This window comes from Solanum verrucosum, unplaced genomic scaffold, assembly GCF_900185275.1.
Source record: "Solanum verrucosum unplaced genomic scaffold, falcon-dt-bn FXZP01000012.1, whole genome shotgun sequence".
NCBI lineage: Eukaryota > Viridiplantae > Streptophyta > Magnoliopsida > Solanales > Solanaceae > Solanum > Solanum verrucosum.
In genome coordinates this window covers 732,083-750,652 of record NW_026020063.1, presented here as the reverse complement: position 1 = coordinate 750,652, position 18,570 = coordinate 732,083, and the positions used below count along the sequence as shown (strand labels likewise).

General features: G+C 34.6%; 2 protein-coding genes across 2 annotated transcripts in view; one reads left to right on the top strand and one right to left on the bottom strand.

Annotated features, from left to right (window-relative positions):
• LOC125823417 (DNA gyrase subunit B, chloroplastic/mitochondrial) overlaps positions 1–4,965 on the top strand; it is a 47,393-nt gene extending 42,428 nt beyond the window's left edge. Inside the window, exon 21 of the mRNA XM_049502801.1 lies at positions 4,748–4,965. Within this exon, the coding sequence (XP_049358758.1) occupies positions 4,748–4,816 (69 nt within the window). The 3' untranslated portion in view covers positions 4,817–4,965. The remainder of the gene's footprint in view (positions 1–4,747) is intronic.
• A 7,115-nt stretch (positions 4,966–12,080) lies between these two features.
• On the bottom strand, positions 12,081–18,287 carry LOC125823467 (F-box protein CPR1-like). Its single transcript, XM_049502846.1, has 2 exons — positions 17,445–18,287; positions 12,081–12,302 (listed from the first exon to the last, which is right to left on the bottom strand). Exons 1-2 carry the CDS (start codon positions 18,285–18,287, stop codon positions 12,081–12,083), a joined length of 1,065 nt encoding a protein of 354 aa, XP_049358803.1.
• Positions 18,288–18,570: the final 283 nt, after the last annotated feature.

Here is an 18,570-nt window from a genome sequence, read left to right as displayed (position 1 = left end):
GGCTTTCAACATATCAATATGTATTTAATATTGCACTACTTCATACTAACTGAATGGCCAATCTATTTTCCTTCTTGCTTGTTGGGCATGCAGTGACGAACGTTGTATTCTTAAATTGTTATTAGGCAATTTGTTAGTAAGTAATTGTGCACGAATTAATAGTTTGTCCTCTTAGTTATGTAGTGTCATGAACTGTATGTTCCCTTTTATTATTTGAAATTCAGTGTACCCTGTATGTGAATAACTTTATATACACAAAACTAATGTCTTCTATGGTAGCTGTCTGGTATTTTTCATATCATCTCCTCTTCCACAAAACCTAAGAATTCGTCCAATAAAATTTTCATTAGGAACTGTATGTTCCCTTTTGTTTTTTCCTGTTTGATTTCTTACAATTTTGGTATTTATCAAATCTCACCTAATACTTTCTTGTAGATCGTATTTCTTGTATATGTCCTAGTGCATCAATCTAGTTATTCAATTATGACCTGCATTTTTTTTGTTGGCATAGATATTCCTCTATATAGTGAAACGTATAGTTTGCCATAGAGAAAGCATGTTGTTGTATGTATACTTCTACATTTGACATCGTTTGACCTTTAGCTTTATTTATCATCATTAAAAAAACATAGACGTATTGAAAATTATTTCCGAATAAATTTGAAAGGGTATCCTTCATTTTTGTGGGGGAGGGGAGGGTGATAGTTGTATTGTTGGAGTAAAGACCTGGTTTGTGGCATATTGACCTGTTGTTTCTTCTGCATGTATGACATTCTCGTCAGAGCCTGTACAAATTAACCATGTCCTATTGCGTAATCCATTTGAGGGGTTCAGTTTTCTCAGCAGCATGATGGGCACATTTTCTTTTAAAACTAACCTAATGTATAAAATTAACAAAATCATCAATTGTTATGTATATGTAATCAGGTATTTCTTTTCTTCTCTTTTGTGCTATGAAGTATCACAATAAGATAACTGTAAAAGTTAGGATGAATTAGATAACGTACCTATGCGGCGGAGTTCATTGAGCGTTAAGGTGTTTGGGTATATATACAATTCATATCTTTACTGAGGTCGATTCTATGTAGTCTTGCACGCTACAACTTAGTAAATATTTAGCCGCTTCAAATAGAATAGCTCGGGCACATTGTTCTCCACCACACACTTCAAATCGTAAGCAGTATCTGTTTAATAAGGGGAGTCATTTAAAATTTAAAGTTAATTTATTTTCTAATTAGTAAATGTAGAATAAAGTTTTTACCAAGTCTAACCTCATTTCATATTCTACATTCTCACTGTCGCGATTGTTACAAGATACAATATGTTCGATAACTTTCACTTTTTTGCTACACTTTTTGCAAGACGAATACCACAGCTCATCTTTATTGAGTATGTCTACAATTATTGCTTTGAACTTGTACAAACAATCCTGCGCATCGCCAATATACCATATTTGTGATTATATTTTGGATATTAAAATAGTTATTATTTTTAGAGAGAAGTATAGGATAGTATGCAATTGTGAATCAGCTAGAAATCAATCCATAATATATACCAACAGAACTTCTATGGCTCTTCTCATTTTCCTACTTGGTGTTACCATAAAATCTTTATTTTCGGCCTTTACCATTTCACGCCTGTATTTTCGATAAGATTAGTTAACTGTATCACCCATTTTGAGTGAGATGTGCTCGGTGCAAAGGTTTTGGAAATTTAGGAATTTCAGTATGTAATAACCCTACAATGATAATAGAACAATTGTGTCTTGTTATAGAAAATTTAAAAGTAACCTGCCTACAATGCAAAAGTATAGTATGTACATTAGTTGTGACAATCAGTTTTAAATAACATTGCAGAACATATGTGCGATTAATAATGTAATGTATCAGGTCCGTGGATTTTTGAAACTGTGGATTGATCAAGACGCTACTCATGGAAATAGTAGATATTTCAAAAGTGCCTAGTGTGATAAGAGCTTGTTTCAAATTTGAAATAACAACTATACCTAGTTTATTATAAAAACATAAAGTAGTCTGTCCAATACTTTTAACGATTGAGATTCTAACATCACATAAGTCAATTATAGGTTTATCATCTTTCATCTTTTCTAGAAAAGCACCGTCATTTTCTGCAAAATCTTCTCATAGAGTAACAGTTGTATGCTCTATGATGGGTTATCAATTAGAAGCGAAATTTCAATACTTCACCATATCTCTATATTGGTGGTAGGTTAGGCATCTTCAAAACATACTGCTCATTTGTAACAACTATCTCCCGTCTCTTGCTATATTCTTTTTCAATGAGGGAATTCATTGAAACTAAAACACAAATCAAATCAAATCAAATCTTAGAATAGGTAATGTAAATTAGTGATAGTGATTACGTAATGGAGCATGAAATTAAATAACAAATTATTTGGGTGGATAGATACCTAGAATAGCACCATTAGGTAATTTATCGACATGATCCAATGATACAAAGCCAACAAAGAATGTGTGTGTTGAACCCTCAGTGTCAGTCGCCTTTATGATTGTGTTATCTGTAAATGCCAATTCAACTTCTTTATGTACGGAGTAGTAGTTGGGGTTGATGCGATCTAAGCGTCCTTTAGCAATGTAGTAACTCTTATTTGGTTTCAATGTGTCCTTCCATGTTTCGATATGTTTATTAAATAGTGTTGCTTGAATTTTTGTACCTAGTATTGTGCAAAGGGGTGGGGGTATAAGTACAATAAACATGAACTATAAAATAATAAGGTAAGTAAAAATGTCAATGCTATTACCTTTTCGTTAATAATAATATTATTGTTCTAAAAGTCCCTTCATGCCTTGAATTCTTGTAAGGTATTATTGAACCCCTTCAAATTACTAAGACTCTCATCACCGAATTAACGGACTATATTTGTATATTGTTTATCGGTACATTCCATTTTGCTAGTTCAATTTCAGTCGTCATGTGGGCTGGATCTTGATGACTACCATTGGGCAACAATGTTAATTCTAGGCGTTATTGTGTATTAGTACCATTGATGAGGGCGGCAAATGGTCGAAATCTGCATGATTAGGTAGGAATTTGATCCATAAAAGAGGGTATCATTAAGATGTAAAGTGCGGTTAAACTAAGGTTAGAAGTAACATATATATGTAAAGTATGTGTTTAAAATTGCCAGGGGACTGTATGTGAGAAGGTGAACCAATAATAGGTTGTATAAGTAATGCTTCACGGGGAAGAAACAAAGTTGATTAGTGGTGTAAAGTATGTGTTTACAATTGTCAGGGGACTGTATGCAAGCAGGTGAACTAATAAATATATATTTGCATTAATAAAAATATTTATCTCATAAAATTATCTATTAAATAAATAATAAAAATTAAACTAATACAAACTTCAACTGGCGTTATTACAAGTCATATAAACTTTTCTTCGTCTAAAATATTGAATTATTAAGAAATAGTAAATAAGTAAAACAAAAGTACAATGTTTATATAGTAATAACTATTTTGAAGAAAACTTCATGAGAGTCTAAATCACATAAGTAGCATTGATAGATAAAGTCATTCTTTTTTCTTGAGCATCAAAAACAAATTGTGACAATTCTCTAAATTTTGGAAAAAGATATTCAGAAGCATATATCTACATCACAAGATAAATTGTTAACAAAAACAAATGAATTTAGACTACATTATGTTTACTTCATATATTGGAACATTAAATACTAATGTATTTATTAAGCAAATAAATAATTAATATATCATAAGAAGGTTATGAAATATACCTTCTTAGGATAGAATGACTTACTTCATCAGAATAGTGGTACCTCATATTCTACTAAACTTCGAACTCACTCAACGAGAATAAATCACACAAAAAAATTTAAAATGCAAGAAGAAGAGGAAGAGTAGGAGAATAGAAAAAAAAGTGGTTGAAAAATGAAAGGAAGTCCCTCTATTTATAGTCAACAAAGGGTAGTATGAACAAATGTTTTTTGTGTCTTATCAGAAAAATCATGACCTTTCCGAGAAGTCACAACACTTTGGAAAAGACACAACTTTTTGAAAAAGTCACAACTCTTTGGAAAATTCACAACTTATTGAAAAAAATTCTTTGGAAAAGTCACAACTCATCGAAAAATCACAACCCTTTGAAAAAAGTCACAACTAATCGGAAAAGTCACAAGTCATCGAAAAAGTCATAACCTAAGTTAGGGATATTATAGTAATTTATCATTCAAGTTAGGAGTTCATGCTTTTAAGGCAATTAAAAAATAAAATTAAAATATTGATATAGATATAAATAAATATAAATATAAATAATATATCATATGAACAAATGATGTAGACTAACCTAATGTAGAATGCAAGATGATCACAATTTGGATGAAAGAAGGGAATTTAAATAATGTTGTGTGAGTGTCTTTGATAGATTCTTCCTCACCCCCACTTATCTTACCAATTAAAATTGAAGGTTATTAGACTCTTCATTACCCACATTTATTTAGTACATGAATATAAGATTGCATTTAGATCTTGTTTGATGCATGAATTTAAATATAACTACTAAATATTTAGCTAATTAAAGAGATATTAATATTTAATTTATTTTAGGGGTTTGAGGTTAGGAGCTTCCACTTATAATAATATATGATGATATGATATGATAATTATGGTGGATTGGTGGTTGTCCATCTCTTTCCACTCTTTTGCTAATGACTTGATTTTATTGCTCATCTCCATTATGTCAATTACAGGTGGATGTTAGGAAGCAACTTATACAACATTCAGCGAGCATGATCAACCTTGAGCAACTGGATATATGAATGTGTATGTAGTAAACCCTGCAAGAACACAAATCATTACATCTGGGAGGGACCAAATGTCTTGTATCCTTTTATTGCACAACGGGGGGCTGCAGTATAATTTTGATAACCAAATGGTGGGGTTTTCGAGGCACTTCCTTCTCCAGTTCTCCGTGGAACATGCAATGTAAGCAGAAAAGGATTTGGATTATAAGTATTAAGTACCTTGCTATACATCATAGGTTTTTGTCCTCCCTTATTTTACTTTTGTTACCTGTAATTTGCACTCTTGTCCTATGTAATTTAACATTTTTAGTTAGCAATATGGCATAAATATTGATGGAAGTAATGATTAATGAGTAGTTGTATGATTAGAGGGTTCTACTGATGAGAAAGGTGGAGCCACTCCTCTCTAAGACTGTCAAAAATATCAAAGTCTGAGGTCAAACGTTCATCACTTTTCGTTATTATTACATTGTTACTCTAATAAAATTTATAGAAGGAGAAAAATAAATTTAAAACAACAGCAAAATAATATTGTTGACCTTTTTAGAAATTCATTCTTCATTAAACTGCTGCTCTGAAGGTCCTTTTAGATGCTTTATCAATGCAACTTTATGATTTTTTCAGAAATATGTATGTATAATTGTTGCATTATGAAAGTACAAGTAGATCAAAATGTTGGATTCTAGACTCATGTTGAAGAAATATTCTCGAACATAAAAAATTAAATATGAGTCTAACCTAGATAACTCAAATGCTCAGCAATGACTTGGGACATGAAGGACAACAAATCTATGTTAATAGACATATCTTTTGTAGCTTAAGATATTAATTTTATTTAGAGCAGGTTTTGTTTCATATCTTTCAAATTAAGCTTGCCGAAAATAGTCATAACTCACACAAAAAATATTTAGAAGAGAATGAGAAGGAAAAAAAGAAAAACATTAAAAGGACGAAAGCTTTGTTCAAGTGAGATCATATACATACCAAATGAAAAATAATCAATACAATTTTAAGGAGATGACAAAACAGCGAGAAAAAACATACATTAAAGGGAGTAAACTATGAGATATCCAATGATGATAACGAATCATTTAACCAGAAAAGTTATGATGTTTTGAAATAACATACCTCAAAAAATTGACTAACACTTCAATCTACCTTCAATCTCTAAAGTACTCATAATATCCACTGATAAAATTTAGTAAAAATAGATAACAACAACATAAAAACCAAAAAATATGGGCATGCAAAGTTATTAACTCTCAAAGGATTTTCTAAAGAACACAAAATCTCATCCTTGTATGTGAAGGAATGACATTGTTGATGAAGAAATTAGAGATTTGTAAGGGCTTTTTTAATTGTGCCTTCAATAATTTCAGTAGAGAAAACTTGCTTGAATACCCAATTAATGTTTGTTATTTAACTTTTACTAACAAATACTTATAACAATAATTTTGCAGAAACATAAACAACAAATTTTGAAGCATGTACTAAAAAATAACAATTAATAATATAAGCATAAATTAGTGAATGTAAAAAACATACCATGATCTGTAACAGAATGGAAAAAATCGAGTTCACTGAATGCACAGTGTCCCTTAAGGAAATTGTTCTCCTCTAGTACCAGAGATTCAAAGGAATGAATTCCCTCAGGATAGAACAATTATATTCACCAGTGTATTGATACAAAAACAATGGAGTCAGTGAGTCATTCAACGGGAGCAAAGTACACAAATATTTAATTGTCAAGAAAAAAAAGAAGAAGAAGTTCAAAATTTTCGTTGTTTTAAAATGAGAGGAAATTCCTCTATTTATAAACAACAAAGTGTAGTGTGAACACTTGCTTATTGTGTCTTATCGGAAAAGTCACAACTCTTTGGAAAAGTTACAACCCTTCGAAAAGGTCACAACCTTTCATAAACGTCACAACTTTTCATAAAAGTCGCAACTCTTCATAAAAGTCGCTATTTTTCATAAAAGTTGCAACTTTTCATAAAAGTCGCAACTTTTCATAAAGTCACAACTTTTCATGAAAGGAGAAGGCTAGTTTTGGAATAAATTAAATTAAAAGGGAATCCTTGTTTGTGGTGGTGCCATGTAAGAGAGTCTAGGGTTCTCTTTTGCAAATAAAGGTAGCTTGTATTATAACGACAACTGAAATACAAGACCAAGAAGTAAAATCAATGGAACAGTAACAAGGAAAGAAGAAATTAAGGAGATAATAAAACACAGAACATGGAGATGAAATAACAAGACTCAAATTACAATTCCTAATTAATTCAAATCTTGTTTTGCTATTTATGAAATCTAGTACTTCATAAGCCACACGTTCTTGCCCTTTGCCCACGTTCTCATCGTTTAGTTCCCACTACGAAATCAGTTAGCCTTGTTAAAGGGGTTCTCACGCGCTTACTTCTTTTCAAAACCCCACTCTCCTGCTGTGTGTGTTTCTCCACGGTGGCTGCTGATGTGTCCTCCAAGTCAGCTTGTGGGGTCACAACAATACTACCGTCTCGGACAGGAACCTTGTCCTCAAGGTTCATAGAAGTCTTAGGAATAATGTTGGCTGTATCATTAAGGTTCAAAGGAGTAATTTGTTGAACAAGGTTACCCATACAACGTTTGATCATGGATATGTGAAAGATCGGATGGATGCGAGCATCATCAGGTAGTTATACTTTGTAAGCTACATCTCCAATATGCTTGAGGATTTTGAAAGGCCCAAAATAACGTCTTCCCAGTTTAGGATGCTGGTGAAGGCGAATAGCATTCTGGCGATACAGTTTTAGTTTGACATAAACCCATTCTCCCACTTGGTAATTTAGTTCCCTTCGACTCTTGTCAGCGAGACCCTTCATCCAATTCTGTGCACGAGCTAAGTTAGCCTTAAGGAGAGTTAAGGCCTCATCCCTATCCACCAGATAAGCTTAAATCATTTCACTAGCGCTACTGCCCAGAATGTACCGAGCTACGGTAGGTGGGTCTCTACCATACAACACTCGAAATGGAGTCATCCCAACGGAGGACTAATATGCGGTATTGTACCAGTATTCTGCCCAAGGTAACATCACAACCCATTTTGTGAGGGCATCAGCGACAAAACAACGTAGATATTGCTCCACACATTTGTTCAGAGCCTCAGATTGGCCATATGTGTGTGGGTGGTATGTTGTGCTCATAGCCAATGTGGTACCTTGTAGTCGATTAAGCTCCTGCCAAATTCCCGATCAGTCACAATAGACCTTGGAGGGCCATGAAGTCGAATAATTCCAATCACAAAAGCTTCTACAACTGACTGAGCAGTGAGCGAAGACGACAATGCAATAAAGTGTCCATATTTTGACAATCGATCTACGACCGTCATGATAGTGGACTTACCTTTAGAACTAGGCAAGCAGGTGATGAAATCCATTGCGATATCCTCAAACACCATCAAAGGAATGGGTGGGGGTTGTAGCAGACCTGTAGGTAATTGATGAGAATCTTTCATTTGCTGGCAGACTTGGCAAGATGCTACATAGTTATAAACGTCATTTTTCATGCCCTTCCAATAAAAATTTGAAGCAACTCTATGATAGGTTCGGGCTACCCCGGCATGACTTCCAATAGTTGTGTCATGAAATTCTTGGAGTAGGGTCTGTCGTAGAGGAGAATCAGCAGGAATAACCAAACATCCTCAAAAAATAAGAGTCCATCTCAAAAAGTGAACCCTGAATGAGGGGTGGTCTGGTCATGCACAGTGTGCTGAGAGAAGTCAGCTCTGGATGTGTTTTGTTGAGTATTTTGAGCTCATTTTTGAGGTCATAACCTCGTACTGAGATAGTAAGAAAAACAACCTTTGGAATACGGGAAAGACCATCAGCAGTTTGGTTCAATTTGCCAGGGCGGTATATAATCTGAAAGTCAAAGCGAACCAACTTACTTAACCATTTTTGTTGTTTAGGGGTCTAAATTTTTTGGTTCGTCAAGCTCTTAAGTGACTGTTGGTCAATGTAAATGGTAAACCTCCTACCCAATAAGTATTGGCGCCATTTGCTAACCGATTGGGTGATTGCAAACATCTCTCGATGGTAGGTGGAAGCCTCATGCATCCTATTACTCAATTTCTGACTAAAATATGCCACTGGATGCCCTTTTTGTGAAAGTACTGCTCCAATGCCCTGGCCTGAAGCATCTGTCTCAAGCTGGAACTCTTGGGTGAAATCAGGCAAGGCTAGGACTGGCGTTGTGCTTAACTTATTCTTAACAGTGTCAAAGGCAGCTTGAGTTGCATCTGTCCAGGCAAAAGGAACCATGCAAAGTATATTTGTGAGAGGTCCAACTATTGTGACATAGTGGTGGATGAACCTCCGATAATATCTTGCCAGCCCAAGGAAACTGTGCACCTGTTTCACATTTCTAGGCGCAGGCCATTGTTGTATCTGAGATCTTTAATAGATCCACACTAAGACCATGTATAGAAATTACATGGCCGAGGTAATCAACTCTCGTTTGATCAAACTGACACGTACTCCTTTTGGCGACTAATTGGTGTTGTCATAACAAATTTAGAACTGTTTAAAACTGCAACAAATGTTCTTCCCAAGTGGTACTATAAATCAGTATATCATCAAAGACAACCAGAACAAAACGACGTAGATACATCCTAAACACCTCGTTCATAGTCGCTTGAAAAGTGGATGGAGTATTAGATAACCCAAATGGCATTACCAAGAACTCGTAATGTCCTTGATGTGTTAGAAATGTTGTTTTCTCCACATCTTCTGGTTTAACTCGAATTTGGTGGTATCCAGTCAACAAGTCGAGTTTAGAGAAATACATAGCCCCGTGAAGCTCATCGAATAACTCATCAACTGTTGGTATGGGAAATCTATCCTGAATTGTGACTGCATTTAGTGCCCTATAGTCCACGCAAAACCTCCACGGTCCATCTTTTTTTCGGACTAACAACACTAGTGAGGAGAAATGGCTTGTACTGGCTCGAATCACCCCTTCTCTGAGCATTTCAGTGACCATTTCTTCCATTAATTGCTTCTGGAAATAGGGGTATATGTACGTCTTAACATTCACTGGATCGGTTCTTGGCACTAAATGTATCGCGTCATCAAGGACTCGCAATAGGGGCAGGCCTTGGGGCTTGTGAAAGACATCAACAAAAGATTCCAAGATAGCCTGGACGGTCGGATTGACCTGCTCATCATGAGTAGACACAGTTGAAACTATTTGCAAACAATAATATGCATTGATTGCATCAATTGCTTTGTCTCGTCGGAATTAGATAAGCTTAGCACTGGTTGGTTCTAATCCATTCCAAATATTAGTAGTTCCCTGGTAACTAAATTCAAATGTGCGTTCTCCATAATCCGTGATCACCCTTCCTAACGTAGAAAGCCAAGATGCCCTGAGGACCACATCACCCCCATGTAATGATAATACATAGGGCTAACCCATCGGTGGCCCCTTAAATTTGGCACGAAATTTCACTTAGGCACCTTAAGTGGGCGATGTTCATTTTAGACACCTCATGTAGGGTCTCGCTGTGTCATTTTGACACTTTTTTGCCAATCAACAAAAATATATGAAGTGTGTATTACACTCGCGAATGACGTGTAAAGTGGCGAATTAAATGACGACATTTGTCAAAAACAATTTGTAGATAATGAATTTTGAGAAAATATAAAGTAACCAATGACTCAATGACACGTGGATTTTTGCCCAAATAATTTTTTTAAATCAATAAAATCCCCACATGACCCCCCCCCCCACCCCACCCCACCCCACCCCCAATTGTCTTCTCCAAAAACCCATACCCATTTGGAGAAACACCTGCCCCCCTCCCCGCCCCCCCACCCCACCCCCAATTGTCTTCTCCAAAAACCCCTACCCATTTGCAGAAACTCCTGCCCCCACCTCACCCCACCCCCAATTGTCTTCTCCAAAAACCCATACCCATTTTGGAGAAACACCTGCCCCCCACCCCGCCCCCCACCCCACCCCACCCCCAATTATCTTCTCCAAAAACCCATACCCATTTGTAGAAACTCCTGCCCCCCTCCCTCCCCCCCCCACCTCACCCCACCCCAATTGTCTTCTCCAAAAACCCATACCCATTTGCATAAACACCTGCCCCCCTCCCCCCCACCCCCAATTGTCTTCTCCAAAAACTCATACCCATTTGCAGAAACACCTGCCCCCCCCCCCCCCGACCTTCTCCAAATACCCTTACTTAAATATTAAATTCTTTCAAGAAAGAATCTCATGAATAATTTAATATTTAATCTTGAAATGGGTCTATTCCTAAATTTCTAAAATAGTTTCCATCATTTTTCATCATTTTACTGTAACTATTTTTATTCACCATGTTGGATAGTTAAGTTTGCAAAAATGGTGGCTGAAAATGGGAAAGAAGAAGAAAAAAATAATTAAAAAATCGACTAAATAGGTCTTTCACGCGCGCTCAACAAGTGTATTACACTCACTAAGCCATGTAAGCAAAAAGTGTCAAAATGACACATCAAGACCCTGTATGAGGTGTCTAAAATGAACATCGCCCACTTAAGGTGCCTAAGTGAAACTTCGTGCCAAATTTAAGGGGCCACCGATGGGTTACCCCTAATACATACAAGTCAAGTGTGAGCTTACATTCCTGAATTATAAGGGGAACTTGTCGCACAACCCCTTCGCATCTTAGTCATTGGCCACTTCCCACTACTACAACAAAACTAGAAATGGAAACAATTGGAAGCTGCAGGAAACTTACCATCCTTGCTTGGATGAAATTATGGTCACAACCTCCATCCACCAAGACCTGAACCGGGGATCCATTGACATTACCAAGGAATCGGAGTGTGGAAGAAGAATGCCCACCGACCAAAGCATGATAAAAAATAGCAGAATGTTCTTGTACCTCCAAACACTGTAATTCTTCTGCCAATATATCATCAGTGATGAACGACTCCGGTAATATTGGTTCACTATCGGTTTCATTAGTGAGGAGTAACAGCTGGGGTGGTGATTTGAATTTATGTCTGACTGTATAATTTTCCTCACAATAGTAGCAGAGTCCACGCTCACGACGATTCTGAATTTCGGCATGTGATAGGCGTTTCAATGGAGGGCGCGTATCAACACAATTCAAGTTGTTGTTGGTCGCTATCATAGAAGAGTTCTGGTAGGATGAGGAGACATTTGGGTAAGGTAGTAAAGGCGCACCCTTATTATCCAAAGCCGGTCGGATGGGTCCTTTCTCAACCTGGATCCGTCGCTCTTGTATATGAGCCTACTTAAGGGCCTCATCAAACGTTTTTGGCTCATGATTGAGTACTGAGTTTTTAATGTCCTCTCTCAATCCAGAGATAAAGAGGTGAAGCATAGACCTATCAGAAATATCATCAGTGTCATTTGCGATGGCTTCAAATCGTCCTTGCAGATCTGAGACGGTGGTAATTTGTCGGAGTTTTGACAATCTTCCCTCTGCCGACTCCAGACCTTTCTGCTTAAACTGGATTCACACTTTCTTAGCAAAATGTGGCCAGTCAACTAGTTGTTTGTTCCTAAACAACCATTTGTACTATTCCAGTGCTTCGCCGTCGAGATAAAACGATGCCATAGTCAGCCTTTAATCTTCTTCAATTCTATAAAAGTCAAAGTATCGCTCCGCTTTGAATATCCAAGCCTCTAAGTTGTCATCGCGAAATCGACCCAATTCCACTGAAGCAGGTTTGTGCCTGGGTATAGTGGCTGCCGGCAGGTGTTCCTGTCGAGCTATCTCCATGGTCGGTTCATGACGGTGTGTCCCCATCGGAACTTTGGTGGAAACCTATATTTCGGATCTCAGTGAGTTCTTTAGAGAAGGAATCCTTCACTTCCTTAATTGAATCATCCACGTGAGCCTTGAGTATTTTGTGGTCCTCCATGAGTGACCTCTTGATGAAAGCACCAATGCAACAAACCAAATAACAATTTGCAAATAAAGGTAGCTTGTATTATAACGACAACTGAAATACAAGACCAGGAAGGAAAATCATTGGAACAGTAACAAGGAAAGAAGAAATTGAGGAGATGAGAAAACACAGAACAAGGAGATGAGATAACAAGATTCAAATTACAATTCCTAATTAATTCAAATCTTGTTTTGCTATTTATGAAATCTAGTACTTCACGAGCCACACGTTCTTGCCCTTTGCCCACGTTCTCATCATTTAGTTCCCACTACGAAATCAGTTAGCCTTGTTGAAGAGGTTCTCACGCACTTACTTCTTTTCAAAACCCCACTCTCCTGCTGAGTGTGTTTCTCCACGGTGGCTGTTGATGTGTCCTCCAAGTCAGCTTGTGGGGTCACAACATGTTTGTCAAGGCCAATGTAGTGCCATTTTTAATCTCAGTATGACATGGTTGTTTAAGCACTAAGCTTTTCTCATTGAGTATTAAAATTGTCATTAGCTGTTAATTATTGAGTCATATCAACTACAAAATAGTTCATAGCATAATTTTGTGTTTATTATCTAGTTTGCCCTCTTTCAAGAGTCCCTTAGCTCTACCAACGTTGTCTTTCCCCATTCACTTCACCAAATCGCAACCTCTCTCTCTCCCTCTCCCGTTTCATCTCCCTGTTTCGTTGTAGTTCTAATGCCTACAACAACAAATTATTTCCATGATACCATTTGCTTATCCACATATTAATGCCATTGAGTGTGAAATTTGGCCTTGTTAATGGTTTTTTTAAGGTTAGATCTGATGTTATAAAAGACAATGAGGGTGTCACCACCTAAATCTGGTACTTAAACTGTGATTGGCACCAAAAGTACTTGGCCAACTGGCTAGATTGACTGCTACTCTTTTCGTTTCAATTTGTATGACTTAGTTTGATTCGGCACAAAATTTAAGAAAGAAAGAATGACTTTTGAAACTTGTGATCTAAAATACTCCCTCAGTTCGCTTTTACTTGTCATACTTTGACTTGGCACATCCATTAAGAAAATGATTATTGATATATGTATTTTACCTAACTATCCATATTAAATGATGTCTTGAAAAATAAGTATTTAATGTTGAGGGTAAAACATGAAAAAAAAATTATTTTCTTTTCTTGATATGTCAAAAGTGACAAGTAAAAATGAAAATCTATTTTAGGAATAAGTGACAAGTAAAAGTGAACGGAGGAAGTAAGTTATAAATATTTGTATGGCTGTAGATCATTTTATTAATGATAAAATAAGCATTTTGAAGTTAAATTCTTACTAGCTAGTGACTATTCTTAAGAATAGTAGTGCATAATAGTATAAATAAGCTTACAATAGGCATAAAAATGAGATACAAATAAGCAACTAACTTCAACATCATATGCACATACGCAAAATATATCATTTCACTGAAAGAAAGTTAGTATTGGTGCATTAAAGTGTTGTTGTATAACCTTGTAAAGTGCATTGAACCACATCTTATAGAGTGACAACTTATGAATCTGGAGCTAATAAATATCACATCAAATGAGACCAAGAATAAGTAGAAATATCGTAAGTTTCAAAGATCAATGGTTATAAAAGTGTCACAAGAGTACAAATTGATCACAACACGATAGTATTTTACGTAGCTTAAAATATTAAATGTGTACTCATTTAACTCGAATTATTTAAATAAATAATTAATAGTAAGTCACCCAAAGCTTAATGACTTACTAAAATAAATAAATAATTAAAATAAATAAATGATCGTTTGAAAAATCGTTATTAATTTGAACAAGTTGCTCAAAGCGATCGGTTTTGATCATATGAAATTTGACTCGGAACACCTTGACCACTAAATTAAATAACTTGTGTCAAGATATATATATAAAAACTAAAATTTGACCTTTATATACAATGTAATTTTCCGACAAAGACACCCCTTAGCTAAGGGTGGGTCCACCCCTGCCATTTTCTTGATATCTTAACCAAAAACAACATAATGCAATCATCACAAACTAAAATTACAACATAATGCAATCATCATAAAAGGTCCTTTCCAAAGTTTAGTATCGTTACAACAATTTCAATCAAAGTTCGGATATATTTCAGACCCTTTTTCCAAAATAAAAGCCTTAAAAAATTACAACTCCATTTATATATAGATGAATATTGTGTGTTTCTCTTGTGGATAGAGTAGAAATTCAAATTCTGTTTATTTGTGTTTATAACGCAGCTAAGGTAATTTTTAAATTAAATTATTCAAACTGCATAATTTTGTATTAGTTTTTAAATTTTATTTTCCTTTCCAGATTTTCCTTTCACGTTTATTAGAAGTTCGAAGTTTTTTTTTAAAAAAAAAAAATTCATTTTTCTTTGAAAAGCTTCATATTATTATATAATTACTTTATGTTTGTGAGTATATTCTTTTTATCTTAAGTTTTTGTTTGCAAATATCTATATTTTATATTTCGAACTTCAGACATGAAATTCATGGGAAGATTAAAGTTGTGCATGAGATAAAACTTAAATTCAATTTGAACACATTTAATTAATTTTATAGATTTATTTGCAATTTTTATAGGTAAGAGATTTGAAAATAGCGGATGAGTGATTTGAAAGAGGGCATATTTAAATCGAAAAAAACGTAAAGGGCAATTTTGATCCAATACGTTAAGGACATTTTTAACCCTCTTCCCAATTTTAAATGGTTATAGAAGATTATCTCTTCTTAATAAAGTAAACTATGTATCAATCTAATTTATTTTTTTTATAATTTTGCCAACCATAACATGAATTAGAAAAGTGTGCGATAGTGTTTTAAAAGGCAGGGACATGAGACAAGACGTTTTATATAGTATGGGCGAGATGTAAGCTCCGAGACACGAGGCGTAAGTCATATGGATCTACGGGACGTAGTCTCATGTATATTCAATTTTATAATTTTTATTACTAAGAAAATAGGCAAAAGTAAAACTTTCAATTATTTTACAAATAAATTTAATAAACAACCTATAATATATAGAAAAATAGATTATGATTTTTATTTGAGAAAGGTATTAATAACCAATAATGAAGAAAAAGAATATTACAATTACTATTTGAGAAATATCATTGCACCAATAATAAAAAACATGATTTAAAGCAAAAAAAAAAGTTTTTAAAAAAACGCACAGGGCGTACGTTTTTACGACCAGGGCTTGCGCTATTACGCTTGGAGCTTATGCCCTAAATTCTAGGACTTACGGCCTATGGATATACATCTTCAATTTGAGCCCCGAAGCGGTTTTGTAGGCCCCGCCCCGAGACTCATCTGGAACTCGCCCCAAAGAATATTTTTGAAAACACTGGTGTGTGATGATGATGGATTTTTTCCTGTTAATTTTTTATATATCATTCAAGGTATAATTATTATTTTAGAAAGTCATTTTTTATTAAACAATATTAAAATAAAAAAATTAAATTACAATTATTAATTGAGTACCTAACTGAATGATAACAATAGAAGTTTATATTATTTTTGCTCATCTCAAATAGAATTGAAAAAGGAAAAGACAAAGCAAGTCTTTTTTCCATTTTTCCTCCATAGATGATCGTAATGAGTTGCAGTGACATAGGTCTTATGGCTTATGAACAACAATGGAAAACTTAAGATTTTTTTTTTACAATTAAACTTATAATTTTAATTTAATCATTAAATAGGGTCGTTACATGAATTGAATTTTAGTGAATTCCAATTTGATCTTTTTTCATCGATCCTTGAAGAAAGAATTTGGTTTTTTTTTTTTTATTGAAGGAAAAATTATTAAGCATTCAAGAATTTGTCATGTAAAACAAGTTTGTTTCATTTAAATTATCTATTTTTTTAAATGAAACAAATATGATGGTAAATCTCTTATTCTAATTCAGTGCTCTCAAGATTGTGCATGAAAGTTATCAATCACACGACTTGAAATTTTGACCTTATTGATTATGATAACAATCACGACTATAAATAGAACACTGACTATGACAAGGGTGGTATGCTCTGCTCAATTGCGTCCTCTATGCAAGTACATAAATAGAATATTTAATTTAAAGTCATTATCTTGCTCGTCATAAAAAGAACTTCAATTCACTCAAAATTTATAATTGGAAAATATAGTAAATGAATTATGAAGTAATAATAAAGTTAGAAATGAACCTCAAACATAGAATTATCTTAATGTATTGATAAAAACTCCCAAGCTCAACTATCTTGTACAACAACAATGAAAGTAAGTAATGAACCTTATATTGAAACATGTAATTTTGTCTTGACTAGAAAAGCAGATGAACTGTAAATAAAGATACATGAACATCTTATTGAATAAGTCATGAACATCTTATTGAATAAGTTTAAGGCCTCTTATTGAAATTTAATATTTGATCGCCTATTTTGTCACCAAGAAGCCCTCATGGTCTAGCTATCCATTTTCTTGCCGTTTAATTGTTACTAAACTCTCTTTATAATAGTAAATCCCAAAACCTCTCCAAGTTGGACTTCTACCTAGGCATGGATGATGAAATTCAAGATATCTCGTCTTCTTTGTCTTAACATTATAGGAGATCAATCCAAAACATCCACTTGACCAAATTAGAGAATTATCACAACAAGACTTAATACATAAAAAGCAATCAAAGGTAGCTAACTTGTTCCAAACCCCTGGTTGGATCATTACCCATACATAATAAATGAACATGTCAACTTCATTCAAAATGACAATGGAACCATCAAGAATCATTAGATCTGCAGTCCAACTACGAATAGCACAATCATGTGGCGGCCCTTCAATCACTTCAAACACCTCATTCCCAAAGTTGAATGAAAGGAATTTGAAAGTAAAGTTGAAATTGATATTTTTCCTTAACATCCAGTAATAAGATCCATTTAGATAAGTAGTACTACCATAAAAGGTATCCACATATTCAACATTTCGATTGTCGCAGACATTTTCATGTTTGAATATTCTCCATGAATCCCTAGAACATGAATACACAGTTGCATTTTTATTCTTGCAATTATAGTAAACCACTTTATAGTCGTTAGTTAATACATCTAATCCAAATCCAAAAACCTGATTAGAATTGAAAAATGATTCAAATTTGATTCCGACTGCACTAAGGAGGTCTCTCACCTCCCTAGTAGCAGGATTCCACAATGCACACAAGACATCATTATTAATTTCTCTTTCCAAGAAAAACAAGCCATCGAGAGAACCTAAGAGGTTTGTCATACCTTCAAAACTTTGGGGATTTACTTCATGTGTAGGAGCATCTATACCATAATCGGAAATGAAAGTGATGGGAGGGAAATCACCGGGTGCACCATAATCATAAATCAAGAGTTGTGGGGGATTGTTCTTGCTAAAATTCAAGTGTTCACGGATGAAGCTAGGATTTTTAATAAGAGTGTACCAGTTTTTGCAGATGCGTTTGAACCTCAACAATGACTTCACAGGCAATCTAAGTAGAATTTCTCTGATTAAATCTTCAGGAAAATCTTCGCCATTATTGGTAGCCATAGAACCTCGATCTTTCCGTCAAGAACACATATTTTTTTTAATAAATAACACGAAAAGTCCGCCTTTTAGATTGTAGTCCTTTAACTTAGTAGTAATTGCTATCTATACTAATATAATAGATTTTGTTACCATATTAGCCTCACTAATGTTACTAGTACTTAGTTCTATTCTACACTAGTAAACTTAGTTGCGCTCGCTCAGTTACAAAATATCTCATTAGATCTACAAACTAATGTTTTCACTATATTTTAAAATATTCTTTTTTTAAATCTCAAATCCATTT